This window comes from Antechinus flavipes, chromosome 6, assembly GCF_016432865.1.
Source record: "Antechinus flavipes isolate AdamAnt ecotype Samford, QLD, Australia chromosome 6, AdamAnt_v2, whole genome shotgun sequence".
NCBI lineage: Eukaryota > Metazoa > Chordata > Mammalia > Dasyuromorphia > Dasyuridae > Antechinus > Antechinus flavipes.
This window is the reverse complement of record NC_067403.1, coordinates 194616184-194636613: the sequence shown is the minus strand read 5'-3', so window position 1 is coordinate 194636613 and position 20430 is coordinate 194616184. Positions and strand designations below refer to the sequence as shown.

Genomic DNA, 20430 nt, shown 5'->3' with positions numbered 1-20430 from the left:
GGTCTGACAGGCAAACTATTTCTTGCTCTCCTGGTTTTCTTATGGTATCACCCTTTATTTCTAAAGCCATGTACCCATTTTGATCTTATATTGGTATAGGGTATGAGATGTTGGTCAGTGCCTAGTTTCTACAATACTATTTTCCAGTTTTTCCAGCAGTTTTTGTTACCTAACTTTGGTAGAATTCACTTGTAATCTATATAGCCCTGAAGTTTTTTTTTAGGGAGTTTATTGATGGCTTATTTAATTTCTTTTTCTAAAATGGGTTTTTAAAAGTATTTTCCTCTTCTGTTACTCTGGACAATTTATATTTTGTAAGTACTCATCCATTTCTTTATTGGCGTACAAGTGGACAAAATAGGCTCTAATAATTATATTATTTTTCTCTTCATTGATGGTAAATTTGTCCTTTTAATTTTTGATACTGGCAATTTCATTTCTTTTTTTTTTTAATCAAATTAATCAAATGTTTGTCTATTTTATTGGTTATTTTGTAAAACCAGTTTTAATTTTATTTATTAGTTCAGTAGTTTTCTTTTTCAATTTTATTAATTTCTTCTTTGATTTTCAGAATTTCTAATTTGGTTTTTAATTGGAGATTTTAAATTTGTATTTTTTCTTGCTTTTTTACTTGCATGCCCAATTCATTGATATCTTTCTCCGTTTTACTTATTCAGGCATATAGAGAGATAAATTTTCCCCTAATAATTGCTTTGGCTAAATCTTATAAGTTTTAATATATTATCTCATTACTGTCATTGTCTTTCAGGAAATCATTTCTAAGATTCGTTTTTTGAGCCATTCATTTTTTTAGATTTTTTAGTTTCCAATTAGTTATTTTAGTTTATCTTTCCATGGCCCTTTATTACATGTAATTTTTTATTGCATCATGATCTGAAAAGGATGCCTTTAATATTTTTGCTTTTCTGCATTTGATTGGCAGGGTTTTATGCCTTAATACACAGGTCAGTTTTTGTGTAGATGCTATGTACTGCCAAGAAAAAGGTATCTTTCTACCTGTCCCTGTTCAATTTTCTCCAGAAATCTGCCATTATCTAACTATTCAAAAATGTATTTACCTTCTTAACTTTGTTCTTATTTATTTTGTGGTTAGATTTATCCAATTCTAAGAGGGGAAGATAGAGGTCCCCTACTAGCATAGTTTTGATGTCTTATCTTTTCCTGTGACTCACTTCTCTGAAAATCTGGATGCTATGCTATTTGATGCATATATATTTAGCATTGACATTATTTCATTGTCTATAGCAAGATATAGTTTCCTTTCTTATCTCTCTTAATTAGATATATTTTTGCTTTTGCTTTATCTGAGATTGGGAATGCTACTCCTTTTTTAACTTCAGCAGAAATATAATATATTATGCTCCAAGGTTTTACCTTTACTCTATGTTTATCTCTCTGCTTCAGATGATATGTTGTAGGATTCTAATCTATTTTAATCCACTCTGCTATTTGACTCTATTTTATGGGAGAGTTTATCCCATTCACATTTATGCTTAACAATTATAAGGTGAAAATAATATGCTTTCATCTACATTCATTTTTTATAGTTCTGATTGCAGATGGCATTTTCCATCCCACATATATTGGAATTATCTTGAATCACAGTATTGTTGAAAAAAGCTAAGTTTATTATAGTTGATCATCACACAATGTTGCTGTTACTGTGTACAAATGTTCTTCTGATTCTGCTCACTCTATTCTATCAGTTCATCAAGCTTTTCTGAAATCAGCCTGCTCATTACTTGTAGAACAGTAACATTCATATACCATAACTTATTCAGCCCTTGTCCAATTGATGAACATCCAGTCAGCTTTCTGTTCCTTGCTAACACAAAAAAGGCTGCTACAAACTTTTCCCTTTTTTATGATCTCTGGGATACAGACCCATGTTTGACTGATTCTTGATGTCTCAATCTTTTAGCTTCCATTTGTCTAATTCTAATTTTTTAAGGAATGCTTTTCTTCAGTTAGCTTTTGTACTTTCTTTTCTATTTGGCTAAACTTTTTAAGTTAAGGAATTGTTTTATTCAATGCATTTTTCTCTCCTTGGGCCAAATTGTATTTTTTTTTAAGGAATTGTTTTCTTCAATTTTTGTCTTTTTCCAAGCTGTTGACTCTGTCCTGCATACTTCTCACTTCTTTCCCCAGTTTTTCTTTTACCTCTCTTATTTGGCTTTTAAAATACTTTTTGAACTTTTGGGGGGCTTTAGACCAATTCATATTCCTCTTAGAGGTATTTTATCCTCTTCTGAGTTAGCAATTTGCCTGGAGGCTCCATCGCTGGCCTGCTCTGCCATAGGGGAATGAGATCCTGGTCTGCGCTGTGGCCACCAGCCTCCCATTGGCTTGTGTAGACGCCATCTGCTCTGAGCAGCTCTCTCCTTTTACCCAAGTGGGGCTGACCTTTCCTAAAGTTCTTCTCATAGTTGGGAAACAGTTTTATTCCATCTTTTTCTAGATTCTGTCATTCTAGAATCTGTTTAAGGGCTTGATTTAATGTTTTTGAGGGAAAGTAGAGTGAGCTCAGTCAACTTCCTAGCTTCTCTCCTCCACCTTGGCCCCACTGTCCATAAACTTTTTTTTTAAGTGACATCATTATAATCAAAATCTTTGACAAGAGTCAAATGGCTCAACTTCAGAAATGTATATTGTTTTAATTATGTCCAGGACACTAAAGAATGATGCATTGTCACCCTTCTTTTTTTGATTGCTCCCTAAGGGCTCACCAGGCCTTTCAAAATCTGAGTTGAATTTGAACCTTTCTCTGTCTGTTATTGTATTCCCTCATTGAGAACAGGGATTTTTTATATTTGATTCCCCCCCCACCCTACTTTAGCAAAATACTTTGTACTTAGTAAAGCCCTCAATAAATACTTTTTCATTCATTCTTTCATTTTTTATTGGAATGTATTATATTACATTTTATACATGATCTAAGAAGACCTCATAGTCCTCAAATAGCCATGTTTGGCTTCCCTGTAACTGCCAGTAGTGGGGTTTCTTTCCTTATACTTGTCAGGACCTAAAAACTTTTCTTATTGCTAGAGAATGCTGTCTACCCCTTCACCTTACTTCACCTCCCTCCCCCGCTAACCTGTGGGGTTATGGGGGTAATAATCTGAATATTAACTCTGATAGTTGTACTTTAATTTATTCAGTTTGCTATCCTTGTAAAAGCAGTCAACAAGTATTTATCATATACCTACTTTGTGCCTCTGGGCTAAATACTAGGAATAGAAAGAAGAAAAAGGATTGTAGTGTTCAAGGCACTTATGTTCTAATGGAGTAAATAGAAATGGAAGAGAGACACTTGGAGCATAGAAAAGGCAACTTTGGAGGAGAAGGCAACAGCAACTGGGGAACCCCTCCAGCTTGGTAGGTGAGTGCTTATTATTAGCCTCATTTTATAAAAGAGGAAATTGAGACGCTGTTGTACAACTAGTCCAGCATTGTACACACTTTTGCATGGCTCTCAGAGCCAGCTGTGTGCAGGATGCATGGGGAAGGAGAGGCTTGAATTGTTGCCATTGTCTAGGTTGGAGGTGATGAGAAGCTGAGCTGTGGAGTGGTGGTCCTGTGAGTGAAGGAGGAGAAGCACTTGAGAATTAGCATAGAGAAAGAAATGATGAATCTGCCAGTTGGGTATCTGGGGTGATAGTGTAAACTCGGGGGACTTGAAGGTGGTGGTTCCCTGGAGAATGATAGGAAAGTTCAGAAGAAAGTTTGAGAGAAAGGATAATGAGTTTTTGGATACCTGGGGGTGGGGGTGGGGGAGGGGGGAATGACACATCCTTTCAATTCACTTCATGAATTATTTCTTCCATTTTCTCTAACCACTTAATCCTTTTTCATAAATCATACTGTGAAGGAGCATTCCCCCAGCCCTAAAATAGATATGAAGATGAGATTAATCTATTAGTGAGTGCCTATAACACAAAGTCATCAAGTTTCAGGAGAACTTTCCTTACTACTCAGACTATCTGTAGTTCAAATGAAAACATTAATCATTTGAAGTTCCTTTTAGAAATTTCTCCTGACAGATTCTTGATCTTCTGGGATCTTTTGAAATGACTAATTTTCAGCCATCCTATCTGCTTAAGTATTTTATTTTAAGAGTTAGTTTGTTCAGCAATAATAGCGTACCTCCTTTTAATTCCATTAAGAAATTGTTATACTAAGTAAGCAAACAAAGACTTTTTGACTAAGATATTCAGCTTTCTCATTTACCTCTTTCTCACTTGTGTTGTCAGAACCTGATTGCTACTTGATTGTTTTCCATTTTTCTTAGTAGTTTTTGTCAAGTAATGCATCCCCTTGTAACTACAATCTTTGGAACTCACATTTTTTGAGAACTTTTGGTTTCCAAAAGGATAGAATAGAGTTTCTTGGACTTTGTTACTTAATAAAGCTTTTTTTTTTTTCTTCTTGGAAGTTAAGAATTATTGTACCCTGCTTAATAACTTGCCAGTGTGAAAAACTTTTAAGGATTATACCACATAAACTGTGTGCCTTTCTATTGATGGTGGTTTTGAACTCAAAATGACCTCAGGGTTGTCAGATCTGCCTATTCGCTCTCCTAAATAACTAACTTTGTAATCACATATATCATTTATGGAGATTTAGCAAGGCCAGAATCTTTGTTGAACATTTATATCTCGCATTTTTGTCTGCTACCCATGTAACAAATATTAAAACTAAATATTACAAATATTAAATCTTTTTCTTTACATTTAAAGTTTATTGGGTTGATAGTGGTTAAAATAAGTGCTCTAAATTAAACTGAATTGACAATTTGACAAATGCCTTGTTTTGATTTGCTATTAATATTGGTGATGGTAAACCAAGTAAAACAGTTTAAATATCATTGAAATGACAAAACATTTTAAGCATTAAATTTTATAAGATTAATTGGGTTGTTTTTGATATTGTGTGTGTGTGTGTTTTTTTTCCATTTTTTTTTTTTAAGTAAAGAGGGTGAAAAAGAAAAGATTTCTTCATAGAGGTAATATAGCAATGTTCCTAGGCTGAGATGAGATGAGGTGTTGATGTGCAAGAGCTTACAAAACTTTCAGGTGCTAAAGATTGCCAGTTATTGTTCATTATCATCATCATCACTCCCTAAATTTGGTCATTTGTAGACAGTACCCTTTTCCATTGTTGCCTTAATTACAGGTTTTGTCTTATAAGATCATAACACAAGCCTGGAACTTTAATGACTCTAAAAGGCAGTGAAGACTCAACACCCATATTTTAAGGAAATTGAGGCCTATAAATAATGATAACCTGCTAAAGACCACATAGAAAGCAAGCATCTCAGGTGGTATTTGAACTGAAGTAGTTTGTTTCTAGATCTAAGTCCTTTCCATTATATCACTTCTTTCCTGTTCTGGAAATTTTGAACTTAAGATATCCTGTGTTACATTTTTATATTTTAAAAATATGTAGTTATGAATGCTTAAAATCAACTTCTAATCACTTCTTTTTTTTTTTCTTTCCTGTTCCTTACAAGTTTGTTGAAGGTAAGTATCAACATTTCACATTTAATCACATCTTACAGAAAAACCTTGACTCACAATGTTTTAGCATTAACAGGGGTTGAAAAGAGGTTCTAAGGCTTCTCAGAGAATATAAAAAGAGAGGGTTAGTGTTAATCTTGTTCATAGTCAATGAAGCTTGGTACCAAGAAACAATTCATATTTGTAAGTGGCTAATATTGGTTTAAAAATCTGATTTTCTTAACTTATTGCAGAATCCTTTTTGTAAGTCTCAGAAGCTTTAGAAAGCTTTTGTAACACAATTTCAGTCCTGAATCACTGTTTCTGTTAGGCTTTCTTAGAAGCCTTACTAAAAATTTCTTGCTGAGATCTCTTTATCTCTTTGACCCTTTTCTAAGCATTAGGCCTTGTGACTGGCAGAAGACATGTAAAAAGTGATTTGGTGGTGAGTTTTTCCTAGTTGGAAAACTCTGCAGCAGTGAGAGAACTTGACAGGTCAAGGAAAAGTAGCTTGTGAAAGAGGAAGCCAAGAAAGAAATTTCTGGAGAACTTGGGGCAGTAGCATCGATATGTGATCAGATAAGACTGTCATATAGAGAAAAATGATCCCAGAAGCCATTAGCTGGGTTTTATTGAGAGAGCTTACTATTAGCATAGGACCCAGCAGTGACTTATCCAGAAAGGACTGGAACCCTAACAAATCTTCTCTTTCTCAATTTAAATTTTAGAAAATCGAAGACAAAGGAGAAACCCGAGGATGAGTCGAGGGCAGCCTGACAGCTGTGTTTTAAGTAGTGATGATGAAGAAACAAGAGACAGCGATGTGTACGTGACAGAAAATCCACCCGGAGAATCAGTTGTTTTGGAAGAAGAAACATCAAGCATAAGGTATGTACTGTGGTAATTTATCTGGATGTGTGTGTGTGTGTGTGTGTGTGTGTGTGTGTGTGTGTGTGTGTATGTGTATGAATGCCTGCAAATACTTAAAATAAGCATATAATTTTTTGAAAAGTACCAGTTCTCAGGGAGAGTATTAAGTTAAAGTTTTATTATGTCTAATTTACTTGATGACATCTTTATCTTAATTGAATCTTTCTCCTCATAACTAAAGGAAAGATTTGTTTTGGACTTGTGTCAGGGAATATATGAATTATGTCTCTTTAAGACCTTTGATTTCATTAATGTCAGCGCTTCCTCCAATGTAGTTATTAATACTTCTATACCTTAGTAATTAGTTTTTGTGAATTGCTATGGCCAAAAAAATTATGGTTAGCCTTCAGATAATAAGTGCCTCTATACAGTTGTGCAGGCTTTTAGACCACAGATGGTTTGTCATGATTTTCATGCTTGATATCTTTCAAGCTTTTTTGGATAAAATTTATTTTGTTGTCTTGGCTTTTAAGAACACCAACATACTATAATGAGACAACAAAATTGTACTTTGTAGGATATTTCAAATATGCTTAGGTGAATATGTGATCTCATTAAGGTTGAAGTTTCTTTTGGTACTACAGATCACAAACATTCTGCTCCTTCTGTTGAATTCATCCACGTCTTCCCATAAATCTTCATTAGGGGGTCTGGCCAAAATACTGGAGGTCTCCCTCTAGGTCTCTTGATTCTGTGTGGAGACCACTGGAATATGCGGGCTCCATCTATGAAACTTCAGTCTTTCCTTTTCAAAGCACCCCACTTCTTGTCACATACCTTCTTGATAATCTTTTCTATTGCTTTTTGCATACAATTTGAAATGGGTCACATGCTGCATCTGATGTGTACTCACTGTATATCCTTCCTTTTGACTGACCTGCAATTTTTAAAATAGTATAGTTCATGATTCACAAACAGCTTAAATGGAAGGATACTGATGTGCATAGGGTTTTATTTCAAGGAAAAGTTTGAAGGTCATTAAGATGATGCACACTTCTCAAATATAATCTGGCTGCCATCTTTCTCCTATTTAGTTCTGGGCTACACTTTAATGTTCATTTGCAGTGTCTGTACCATATATGAGGATAGACCAGCTCTCTGTAATTAATTTCCATTGGAATCCTGGGTATTTTATTTTATGCATTTTAAAAACATTTTTCTCTACTTTTTTTTTCTTATTATTTTAACTCTTATTTCCTTAGTCCTTGGTGCTGATTTAAGTATCACTCTTTAAGGAAGAGCTGGGTTTTTTCTTGTCCCTTACTGTGAATGAGTTCAGAAAAATAGATGGTTTTCAAATAAATGAATTGATAAAATGCACATAGGAGTTCTGACCTCTTACAGTGATTCTGTTGTTTGTTTTAATGTAAAATATATGCTTTCAATTAGAGATATTGATTAAATACTAAAAAAACAAGCAAAGAAAAAAACAACATTGTTCTGAGGAGTCCATAGATTTCAGGAGACTGCCAGAGCAGTCTTTGGCACCCAAAAGGTTCAGAAATCCCTGTTCAGGACAATTGCTATTCTTCATCTTGGTGGATATGATGGTTCTCTTTTGAAAGGCTCTGCAGTGCAGTGCAGAGAGTTTGATGTGATTGATTCCTATATTTTTATTCACAGCCACTTGGTATGGGCTTCACTTGTAGAGAATCCCTATTTGTGTTTTGTTCTGGACATTTTTCCGAAAGGGAGATAACCTTTGGCAAATTTATCCCTTTTCTTCTTTTTGAATAACTTTCTTGAAGTTAATCAGAGGGTCATTGAACTAAAAAAAATCTGTTTAGATTTCTTAAGCAATCTAGTATGATTTTTGATATGCATTAGAGATAATTTGTTAGAAGAAAACCATTTAAGTGGCATTTGTCTTATTAAATCAAATGCTTTTTTTTTTGTAATATACAAACAATAAGCACCTTTGACTATATCTATACAAATGTAATTGAGTCTAAAATTATTTGTGAAAGCCTGTCTGTTCTCTCATACCTTCAGCAAGGGGGTTCTTTCTATAGATTACTTCATACAGATTTTGTATAGAAAAGTTAAGCATAGGACTCATTAAATGTTGACATTTTTCTTAACCTTTTTTTTTTTTAAAACAGTAATGACTCTCCATGTTTTCAATGCATTTGGTATTCACTTCTATTTTAGATGGCTTGAAAATGTAGATTCCTTACACCTTCAAAACATTTGATGGCATCGCCGTGGATCACTGTTCTATAATTGGTCTAATACAAATCTTTTTCCATCTTTATTCTCATGCTACTTTTCCTTTCCAATGCTCTACACAGCACATGATTGTGTTGATAGAATCCTAATTTGATAAATTCATTGTATTTAGATACAATAGATCTTTTCTATTGTTGGTGTGTCTGCTATCCTCCCAGTTTCATTTTTAAATACTTTCAGGATCAATCACTACTTTATTGAGAATCCCCTTTTTATCAGGCACTGTTCTAAGCTTTTGAAGAGAAAAAAAATAATAATTATCTCACTACCCTAAAGTGCTCCATACATTCTATCTTAATAGACAGCATGGATATCTGAAAATGTTTAGAAAATCACTATTAGATAATTTGGGGAGGAACTAGCAGCCACTTTTAGGGAAATCAGGAAAGACTTATTGTGGAAGATGACAGTTCAGCTGAGTTTTGAAGAAAATCTGTGGTGATTTGAGGTGGAGATGAATAAAGAGCATTTTAGGTATGGGGATTAATGCCATTTAGGTATGGCCAACTAGACATTTCAAACTGGATGTGCCAGAGGTATCACATACTCGCTATGTCCAGCACTGAACTCATTTGCTTTTCCCTCAAACCTACTGTCTTCAAAACTTAGATGTTTTTCAAGGATTTTAAGAATCTTGTTAGATTCCTTTTCTCTACCCAGCCATCACCACCTCAATGCTGTAGCTTGGATTATTGCCTTAACAGTCTAATCTGCTGTCTTTCCCACTCCAGTTCACCCTACACATGGCTAACAAAGTGGTTTTCCTTAAGGGCTGGATCTGGATCTGACCATAAGACTGTCCTATGCAATCAATTCCAATGCCTCTCTTGTTTCCTTTAAGATCAAATATTAAATGGTAGTTGAATGACTGCTTCTGTTTAGCTTTTAAAGCCTTTAAAAACTCTCCCCAACTATCTTTTCAGCTTCAATGTACATTCTTCCCTTCCCCTAACTCACATATTCTTTCTCTTCCTCTTCTCTACCCTATTTCTTCCTCCTCCTTTTTAATTTCTTTCCTCCTCTCTTTGTCTTCCTCTCTGATCAAGTAGACTTTGGTTTCTCACATTAGGCCATTTCACTTTCCATCTTTGTGTCTTTGCATTGGCTATTTCTCATACCTAAAATATTCTTACTCCTTATCCATTCATATAATCCTCTTTCTTCTTGTGGGATGGAGTTCAAATTCTACCTTCTACATGAATCTTTTCCTGATGCTCTTTCCAATTCCCTGCCCTGCCAAAATCTCCTTGTATTTAACTTAAATTTGGTTATTTATTTGTACTTACTTTTTTTTTTCTATTTGACCTTTTTTTTTTTTTTAATAGCTTTTTATTTACAAGTTTATATGTATGGATCATTTTACAGCATTGACAGTTGCCAAACCTTTTGTTCCAATTTTTCCCCTCCTTCCCCCCATCCCATCCCCTAGATGGCAGGTTGACCAATACATGTTAAATATGTTAAAATATAAATTAAATACAAAATAAGTATATATGTCCAAACAGTTATTTTGCTTATTTGTACATACTTACATATGTACTCATAGTTCTCTCTTTAGTAAACTTGAATTACACAAATTCAACTAAGAATTCTTTAAAAAAAAAAAAATCTGCAATCACAGTTATAGATCTGACAAAATGAAACATTAGAAGAAGTGAGTAACCAAACTATAAAATTAGCACAAGAACTGGAGTTAGAAGTAGATGAAGCATGATGTGGAGGAGTTGACTGAGTCTCATGGAGGGGATCTGATGGAAATACTAGCCACAAAGATTGCAGAAGAAAGAAAAACTTTGGAACCCGAGGTTGAACCAAAAAGCTTTACAACAAAACAGTGGCAGGAGCATTTCAGCATACGAGTGATTTTTTTTTTTTAAAATATTGAAAAGCTGGATCTGAAACTTCAAGGTTTTTAAAAGTTCAGAGACAAACTGAGGATAATATTGTTTGGTGTCATTAGAAATATGAGGAGAAAAAGAGAACCATTGTCTCTAAACATCTCTTACTAGCTTCATTTTAAAAGTTGCACAGCAGCCAATCAAGCACCAATGATAAAGGCTAGGTGCATTGGATGGGTGGGGAAGAGGCAAGGTGTAGTTCACACCCAAATTAACTTTGCTATACAGTTGTATACATTATCATTAATTTTTCCTTTCATTTCATATGAAAATTTCATATTCATTTTATATACTTTGTATTTTAATATATCTTATGACTTGCATAACACATTCTTTTGTGTATACCTTTATTACTCAGGCTAAGTGAAATTGATAGGAAGAGGAAATTTGCCTTATTTAAAAATCCCTTTGCTAAGTATTAACTTAAAGTGAGAACTGTCTATGTTTGTTTCCTCCATTTGGAATATAAATTCTTCACAAAAAGAGCTCATTTTATTCTTCATACTTGTATCCCCAGTATAATTAACCTGGCACATAGTGCTACTTAATAAATGTTTGTTGAGTGATTGTTGGTTTATTTCATAAGTTGATTTTGCATGTATTTTTATGGAGATTTTGGTTATTCTATTGCCTTGTTTGCTAAGTGTATTATTGTTCTATATCAATTTTAGAAAATCCTTAAGACTTCTAGATAGTTGTGAGTTCTGCCTACTTTGTATTTTAAGACATTAAAACTCAAAAGAATTACTTTTATTAAAATAGGATTTACTCAATTACATTTATCAAGGCCCTCCTGGCACTGATTATGTGAAGAAAATTACTAGAATTTATGGTGGTCTTGCTATGAAATTAGTTAGGTATTAATATAATAAAGAGAAAGACATCAGATCAAAAGTGAGTTTCACTTAATTGGTATATATAAAGTAAGTAGAGCTTATTGCTTTTTGTTTTTAATTGCTCAAGGAGAGGCTTGTAATCAATTATCCCTATCCTTTCCTATTGTTATAATTAAAATTCCTATAATAGCTAATTTGTATCACCATTTAAGAACTGGTCAGTTATTTCTTAGAGAAGATATTTTCCACATGCATGACTTGTCCTTGTCCTCTAATCTCACTCTACCATAGAGAGGCCTTGAGAAAACGTTTGAGATTGACCAGAGGGATATCTAAACCACTGATTTTCACTTAGAATATCAAAACACATTGTTGGTAATCATTGCTGGTGATGCCCTTTAGGTCTGTGCTTCTTGACTAGGAATCAAAAGGAGACCTAAGATAATGGGGGATGAGGATAGGCTGTAAATTAAGGGGCATACATTTACTATATGTATACATATATAATAAGAGAAATCATTGCATACAAATATCACTTCGAAATTTACAAGTGTGATCTTTATGAAAGGGCACCTAGTCCTTCCCTTCTATTTTATGGAGAAGATAACAGTTCCTAAAAAGAATATTAGCTTCTTTCGTATTGTTTCTTAAGTCCATTTTCTTAATTTTAAATTACAACTTAGATTTTCTACTGTGGTATTTAAGGGAAATATATTTGTTTCCCATAAGGAACAAATTTTCATGTTGTATATAGGATGACAAATAGGTAGTTTTCGTTGTTTCAGATCCTATATTCAATTTTGATAGGATATGTATAACTTGCAATTGAAGAAAAAAGCCATGAGTAATTTGAAATTAAGAGATAAATGAATTTTCTTATTCAAATCCTTTTTCTTTATTACTGCTTCATTAATACTTCCCATGGAATAATTCCTTTTCTTTGGGTAGGAGTCCTTTAAAAACTTTTCTCTATATGTAAAATATACATATTTACATATTTTATATATGTATACTATGTAAAGAATTTCATAAATTATAAAGGAATATACAAATTCTCTAGCTATTTTATCATCTTGGGGGAAAAATGGTTATTTATTTAAAGGTATCAACTACCAATTAATGGGATTTTTTTCCTTTTGTTGCAAAACTGATCCAAATCATTGTGTTTTTAGGCCTTCTGGTACTGTTAGTTGTCCAATTTGCATGGATGGATACTCTGAGGTAAGAAAACTACAGCTTGTCATCTAATAAATTTTCCCCAAAAAATGCTTCAGTGAAAGAATTAGATAAAAGAGGAGCTTTTTCTTTAAAAATGAAATTAACTCATTTTCAGTTTAGTTAGATCCTAAGACCCTTGGAACTATCATAAAGCAAACTTAAATTATTGTCTGCCCAAATTGCAAGTATTCATATTGAAAATAATAGCGTTCAATATCAGTTACTGTGTGAATTTTCTAGTTCTATTTTAACTGTTTGTCTTGCGTAACTAGAACAAAGGATTGAGGATTTTAAGGAAGTCCTTTTACATTCTGTTGGCCTTTTATAGAAATGGTGACTATTTCTCTATAGCTTTAATGCAAAAATTCCAGCATAGGATCAATTTTGTCAACTCTGCTGTTCTCTTGTTAAAAGAAAGATGACTTCTTTGCTGAAGAGCCCTCCTTTGAACCCAGCCAGACTGGACAATTCTAGGGCAGATCTTAAGATTGTGGTTCTTACTGGCCTTTTTTACTGAAAGGGTCTCATTATGGACATTTCCAGAGACTGAAAACAGCACAAGAAAGGGCTTCCTTAACCATGATTTAGGTCAACCCCTCAGTTAATATAGGGGGAGAACCTGAGACACAGAAGAATGGATTTGTCCAAGAATAGACAGTTACTAGAATTTGTGTCTCCTAAACTTAGAAGTACATGTCCCAGTGGTTGGTTATCAGTTTCAAAACTTTTGCCCTTTTGTTTAGCTGATTACCACCACCAGCATTTAACATTGAGAATGTCTAAGTATGGAGAACATAGCTATCTTGTAGAGACATAGCTTCATGAATTTATCTGTTTGCTATTTTTCTAGATTTTGCAAAGTGGACGACTTATAGTCTCTACAAAATGTGGTCACGTCTTCTGTAGCCAATGCCTCCGTGATGCCCTTAGAAATGCTAGTTCCTGCCCAACTTGCCGGAAAAAGCTGAACCAGAAACAGTATCATCCAATTTATATATGATATGTACTATGTTTCTCAGGACAGCCTTACGTGGATTGCTGTGAAAATGTCCTGAGTTTGTCAACATACCTGACAGTAAGGAGAACTGATTTTAAAAACGATTTTACCTGGGGTGTTTGCAAGCAGATTTTATGGTCCAAGCTTAAATGTCATAAACCTAGCTCTTTTTTTTTTTTCCCCATCGCATTTGATAAGGTTGGGCTGAATTTCTGAGGGTCTGTCAAAGTTAGTTGAGTCATGTGTTTTCTCTCAACATATTAGTCCCTGTGTTTGACACAGCTTCTCTGTACCACTAGGGTGTGTGAGCTCTTGGGTTTCAAAGTCATCTTAATCAAGTAATTGAATCTCATAAGCCTAAAAGAATGAAAGGTAAGACATCAGCATAGATGAGTGGCCTCTTTCCACTTGGAAGGTGAAGAGGTGGGAAGGGCGATTGAATTCTGCTCCCAGCAGGCCCATCTGTTTCACATGCCTTGGTGTAAAAAGCCTGTTTTTGATTCACAGCCTAGCAGAAAGAAGGATGTAATGAGAGGCCCTAAGTCTTCCCCTGGGAAAAAGAATATGCTGATGTATTGAAGAAATTGCAGAGCTCCCAAAGCTCCCCAGGTGTATAGCTGCTGGGTCTCCTCCACCAGCACACTCAACTATAGAACAGTGACTCTGGGTCTCTCTGGAACCTGGAAGCAAACTCACTGGAGGCTTTTTATTTTTATTAACTATTATGAAAAAATTTCTTATTGGCAAGGCCCAGATTTTCCAAGCTTCACTTGATCATTAGTCATGTGTTTCTATTTTAAGACTCATAATCTTATTTTAATTAGTGTCCATTGTTCACTTTTCTTCTTTCCTCCCTTTCCCTAATTAAGTAATCATCAGTTGGTGATCAGAGAGAGCTGTTTCATAAAGTTTAATGCCAAATTATAGAACTTGGGCTTCAGAACACATCCCTTTTCAATAAGATTCTCTACAGTTATCTCAGCCATTTATCATTATTAGAGGTCTTTGTGTCAGACTTTTATAGAAATTTTATGCCCTTTAGCATTTTAAGTTAGTGGCATCTAAAAGAGTGAATGATCCAGTTCTGAGTAATGATAAGTTATAGATTTTTTTTTGCACAAAGAAATTGAACCATATCCTAAGTGAGATTGCTAACTAGGTTCCCTCCTTAAAGACTCAGCTTTGTAATAAAGCTTGTTGCTTTTGAAATTGTCATTGAATTGGGGCAGAAGTAGTTCAGACTTTCACATTCCTGCGAAAGGCTGGATATTGACAGTGGCAATAATTTCTCTCTCTTTCTGCCACGTCTATCTACTGTTCATATTCTCAGGAATGTTGATAATGTGGTAATGTTATAAATTTGCCCCAAAGATACAAAGTATGGGGCACAAAAAAGGCTTAATATTTGTATTGTAATAAAAACCATTTTGTGTTATTGCCTTCTTATCCCTTGACTATCTCTTCATCAAGTGGTTGGGGCAAGGGGCACAGCTCCATTTTCCCCCCAGCATGTATTTTGCAGGTGATGGAAGTAGTTTGTGACATTACTTAGCTACTTGGGAGGAAATCAGTTCACTGCAACTTCAGTCCAAGTCCTTTCTGCCTGTTTGTTGTTAATCATATCAGTAGTGTTCACCCCCTGTTTTGTGGTGGGAATTAATTTTTTGAATCTGTGCCTAATTGGGATAGACTTTGTTTTAAGAATCTTTTGGTGTGTGTAATTTTTCATCATCTATGAAACCCTTTGTTTTTTGATGGTCCATGCCTGTTGAGTTGATGCAGTCTTGCCTCTATACAAACCATGATGCTTGCCTACTGAAAAATTGTGGGTTTTGTCCTTTGCTTTTATCTTTTTATCTGGGGAAAGCTGATAAACTTTAATCTGTACTTTGTAATTGCTTGTTCTTCACATCAGTAAAGAATTCTTAAAATCTTGTATTTCTTGTCCATAACCTCCTAGAATTATTTACTTAAAACAAAATGAAGTTTTGTTATGGCTGTTTAGAAAGAAGCAATTCTAGCTTTGCTACTGGTAACCAACTTTAAGTTGGATGAAACAAATTACTGTATAAAACTTAATTTAAAATGAGCATTTCCCCCTTGCTACAGGAAAAAGCAGTTGTATTAGCAATTCTGATTTTTAAAAATTACATTAAATATCTTTTTAGTTATAATATATGTCATTTTTTATTCATCAAGTCAAGAATAGGAGTGTATTAAAGATTAATTTGGACTGATATGTGTATAGCTTTCTGGTTTTAGCTTTAGTTTTGAATGATATTTTTGATAAGTTTGTATTTCCAAGTAAATATTTATTTTTTTTGTCCTGTATTAACTGTACTGATGTGTAAAATCTTTAAGAAAAAAATCTATAGAATATACAGCAGGTTCTTTGGCTATTTTGTTTTGTGACTCTCCTTGAAAACCTAGACCTGTCCAATTCTAAGCTGTTGATCTCAAATGTTATTGTATTATTTCATTGTAAATCTAAATTGAAAAGGTAATATTTAGTTGTAGTTATTTACTTAGTATATAGCACGCGCATAGTTTTCCAAAACTGCAAAATATAAACAGGCTGATTATGTAAAAAATCATACTTTTACTTTATCTGTGTATATAGTTCTTTTTTTTTTTTGTTATTTAAATTGTATCCATGTCCATGTGTCAGGTCTGTTTTGAACTTCAACTAAATGGTTGTTAATTAAGATGAAAATAAACCCATTAATTTGATGTACAATGTGTACTCTTTATTTTGGCTTCTACATTATTTTTCCCCCCTAAATGGTGTAGTCTTACTTAGTTTTCATGTTTAGGGTCTGTCATCAAGCAATTCCCCAGTCTTGTCCTTCTTTTTACTTTACTTCCCCCTTTCTATCCCTAGAAATCCTCTTCCTTTAAGACTGACTCAGTTTCCCTGAAGGTCTTACTGATTCCCTGTCTACCCATTCCTAACCTGAATGTGACTTGTTCTCCATATTTTCCTCGAGCACTTTGGACTTGTCTTTTGCCCTTGCCACATTTAACCTCGAAATATATGTATTTCTGTACATTTGTAGCACAAGGGAGCAGAGAAATAAAAACAGGTCACTTTATATACAGATTATTGTGGTAATCATGATCAGATTCCTTCTATTTCTCTAGTCACTTCTTTGTAAAGAGGGAGACAGAAAGGAGGAATAAGTCTGAAGTAATGATAAAGGGGAAAAACACAGCCATTTAAGACCAAGGACCATACATTTTCAACTCACTATTGAGAGATCATTTGCTGCTAGTAATAGGGAAGACAACTAAAGTCCCATTAACGGTAGCAAGGGAATAACAATTGTGGCAAGTCGTTCCCACTCTTTGATCCTTAGAATCTCTTGGCTCTCATAAAAGGTTTGTTTGAATTTAAACACAAGGAATAGACTTCTAGGAGATGACATAGTTACCAGTAAATATCAAAGGAAGATTTTTCTGAGAATGTAGGAACAACAAAGCAAAGCTTATTGATCAGTGACCCTTGAATCTAGGTAGCTGGAGCTGTGTTGAGTTACACATTGCCTCTCTTAAGGGAGTTGCCTGTCTTTGGAGGGAAAAAGAAGACATGAATCCAATATTGAGATCTAAACCAGGGGACCATTTGAATTTAAACTGTTGCTCTGACATAGAACTCCATATGCCCACCTCAGTTAAGCCCTGTTAAATTTCATAAATTGGGTAACAGCTCAGCACTGTATTTTCTCACACACTTCGGAAAAACTATATGGGATTCACTCGGTAGACCTCAGAAACCCCCTGAATAATGTAATGTCAAACCACAAAGAACTGAAGGAATGAAGGTTTTTCTGCTGTCTTGATCCCATCATAGGGAAGGCACCTGAATAACTGTAGACTTTGTACCAGAAAATCTCCTTCTACTTTACTAAAGCTTCTGAGGGCCTAAATGGATTGTAATTACCCCCAAATTATTACTCATTATGACAAGGAACCTTAGGAAAGTCTTCCTCTCCTTTTACTTTCAACTTTAAAACCTGTGAAGAGAGGAAAAAAAAAATCATTCTGTAGACAAATTCAAGTCTGCAGAAAATGAGTTTTGACTTCAGGGGCAAAGTGACTCAAATGACTTTGATTTCACTGCTGAGAACCCAAAAGAATAAATTTCAAATAAGAGAAATGCAAACAAATAAAGGCTAATACCTCCATCTTCTTTCTGTGGAAGACAAGGACAAGAAGTAAAAGTTATATCTTGATAGAAACTCCAGAAAAGTTAGCCAACTATAATGTTAAACCTTTGAGTATAAACAGATAACATCAAAAGTCTGTTTTTAAAAAGAAGTATAGCTAGAAATACTCTGTTAATAAAATCAGTTGGAAATAAACTTTTAATAAGAAACTGCCCAAATCCTATATTTGGTAGTCAAATTTGATTTGAAAAGATAATTCTTGGGCAGTTGGGTGGCACAGTGGATAAAGCACCAGCTCTGAAGTCAGGAGGACCTGAGTTCAAATCTAGTCTCAAACACTTAACACTTCCTAGTTGTGTGAGCCTGGGCAAGTCATTTAACCCCAATTGCCTCATCAAAATAAAAAGAAAAGAAAAGCTATTCTTTTATTGTTATTTTCTGTTCTGTTAACATATTTTTTTCTTAATCTGACCAAAAATGGGAAAAAGAGATAAAAGAAATAAAGACTGAATTCTTTACTTCTGAGAATTCTCATACAGATAAATTCATGATTCAGGATAAGAACTTTTTCCACACATTGGTTGTCAAGGATGTTTGTAAACCCATACGTAGTGGGAATCCTGATGACTACTGCAGGTGTGGCAACAACCATAGAAGTAAACATTAGCAGCCAGTATTGGTCAAGTCAGTATGGCAGCATTCAGACCAGGACAAGTTGGGTGCCTGATGCTCCAAGGTCTCTGGCATTCTGTGCCCAGAGAGAGTTCTAAACAACTAACACTTTGAACTTGAAAGCTTCAGAAGGGGTCTAACTTTAGAAGGTCAAGGTCACCAAAGGAACTAGGGGAGACCCAGGACTAACCAACAGGGCCTGGCTTTTGCAGAAAATCTTACTTAGGAGTAAAGCTGGAGAGATGAATAAAACAAAACCAACCAATATCAAAAATTTCTGCACATAGAGATCTCCAAAAGAAGAAAATATTTTTGTTACAAGTGCAAATAGAGAGACAAGGAAAAATTATTTTCCAGAAGGACCACATGAATTCCTAGAAGATATGAGGAAACAATTTAAAATGGAATAAAAAAGCTCTTGAGGAAAAAATTGGAAGAATCTATAGTATAGAACAAAAGTATCAAACTTTATCCAAGAAATGAAATTGTGAAAACTAGAATAGAACAAATAAGTCAGTTATAATAAGACAAGGAGAAGTATGAGAACAAAAAGAATATAATAGATCAAATCTATCTAGAAAATGGATTGAGATCATTTAAGAATCATTCTACTAATTGAAAACTATGATTAAAAAATGTTGTACTGTTTTTTGAGAAATCATAAATATATATTCTCCAGATCCATTAGAGCCAGAGGGCATATTGAAGATAGACTCCATTGATAAATTCCTACCAAGAACTTCAAAAGAAAAAGTCTCAGGAATGTCATAGCAAAAATTTGGAGGTTCCACATCTAAACACTGCCCTCCCCCCCAAACTACAAGTAACCATTAAAAAACAAATTCAAGTGTGAAAGAACCACAGACAGAATCACAGAAGACCTGGCAAATACAAAAAATGAGCTTCAAATTAAATATTCCAAAAAGCAAAATATCTCACTGATCTGTCTGCCTCCATCCATCCTTCAGCTTACAACCAAAATTAATATATGAAACTTAAGTATAATCCAACAACAGTGAAAGTGAACTATTAGAAGGACTCATAGAGTTGGATATAGCTGAAACAAGTGAACACAATAAAAGACTTTGAAGTATCTCATGAAAAGACCGGAACAAAGTAGGAACTTTGAAATATAAACACAAGAATCAATAAAAGGTAATTTTATTGTTGGTAAATTTATTTGAACAATTGAGAGAAGGGTTCTGGAAGTAATGCTATAGTGTCAACATTCTAATAATGGGAGAAGAAACAAGTGTCCCTTCAGAAACTCAAAGGGTATTGGGAGAGTTAAGAAAAAATTCCTGAGAGGGGATTGGGTTTGTTCTGAGGATCTGAAGAGATGAAAGAGGAGGAGGGACAAAAAGTAATAAGTTGATGGAGAAAGAAAAAAAGAATGTGGAACTGGCTGTTTATTGTAATTGAGATGCCTTAGAACAATATACAAACATAGAGGAACAGTAGGGGAATAAACTTTAGGTTGATCTTACTCTTACCTGAAATGGACAAAAGAGCACACACTAGCACATACACAAAGTTTGGTGAATAAATACATCAACTGAGAAACAATTAGGAATGGAGGATTGTTTAAGAGAGAGAATAATACTGGAAAAAGAATAGCCACAAGCAAAACTTCTCTTACTTAAAGAGGAACATTTAAAGAAGAAAAACAAGCAAAGAACCAGAATTAAGGCATTTCCTACCAGTTGGGGAATGAATGAACAAATTATGGTATGTAATGGGTATTGTTGATATGAGTGCACTGTAAAATATAATAAAAGACATAATTTCAGAGAATCTTTAGTATGAACTGACGTAGAATGAACTAAGAACAAGATCAATATATGCAAGGACAACAACAATATAAAGAACTCTGATCAATGCATGGACATCTCCAAATGATCTATGATAAAAGCATATTACCTCTTGATGGAAAAGTGATGGACTCAAGGTGCAAAGATGTTTTTAGAC

At 34.2% G+C, this 20430-nt stretch overlaps 1 protein-coding gene across 1 annotated transcript in view; it reads left to right on the top strand.

Annotated features, from left to right (window-relative positions):
- The window catches only part of RNF4 (ring finger protein 4), a 76116-nt gene extending 59755 nt beyond the window's left edge, over positions 1-16361 (top strand). The window contains exons 4-7 of the mRNA XM_051966314.1: positions 5531-5540; positions 6245-6404; positions 12582-12630; positions 13478-16361. Coding sequence (XP_051822274.1) covers positions 5531-5540; positions 6245-6404; positions 12582-12630; positions 13478-13627 — 369 coding nt within the window. The 3' untranslated portion in view covers positions 13628-16361. The remainder of the gene's footprint in view (positions 1-5530; positions 5541-6244; positions 6405-12581; positions 12631-13477) is intronic.
- The last annotated feature ends 4069 nt before the right edge of the window (positions 16362-20430 follow it).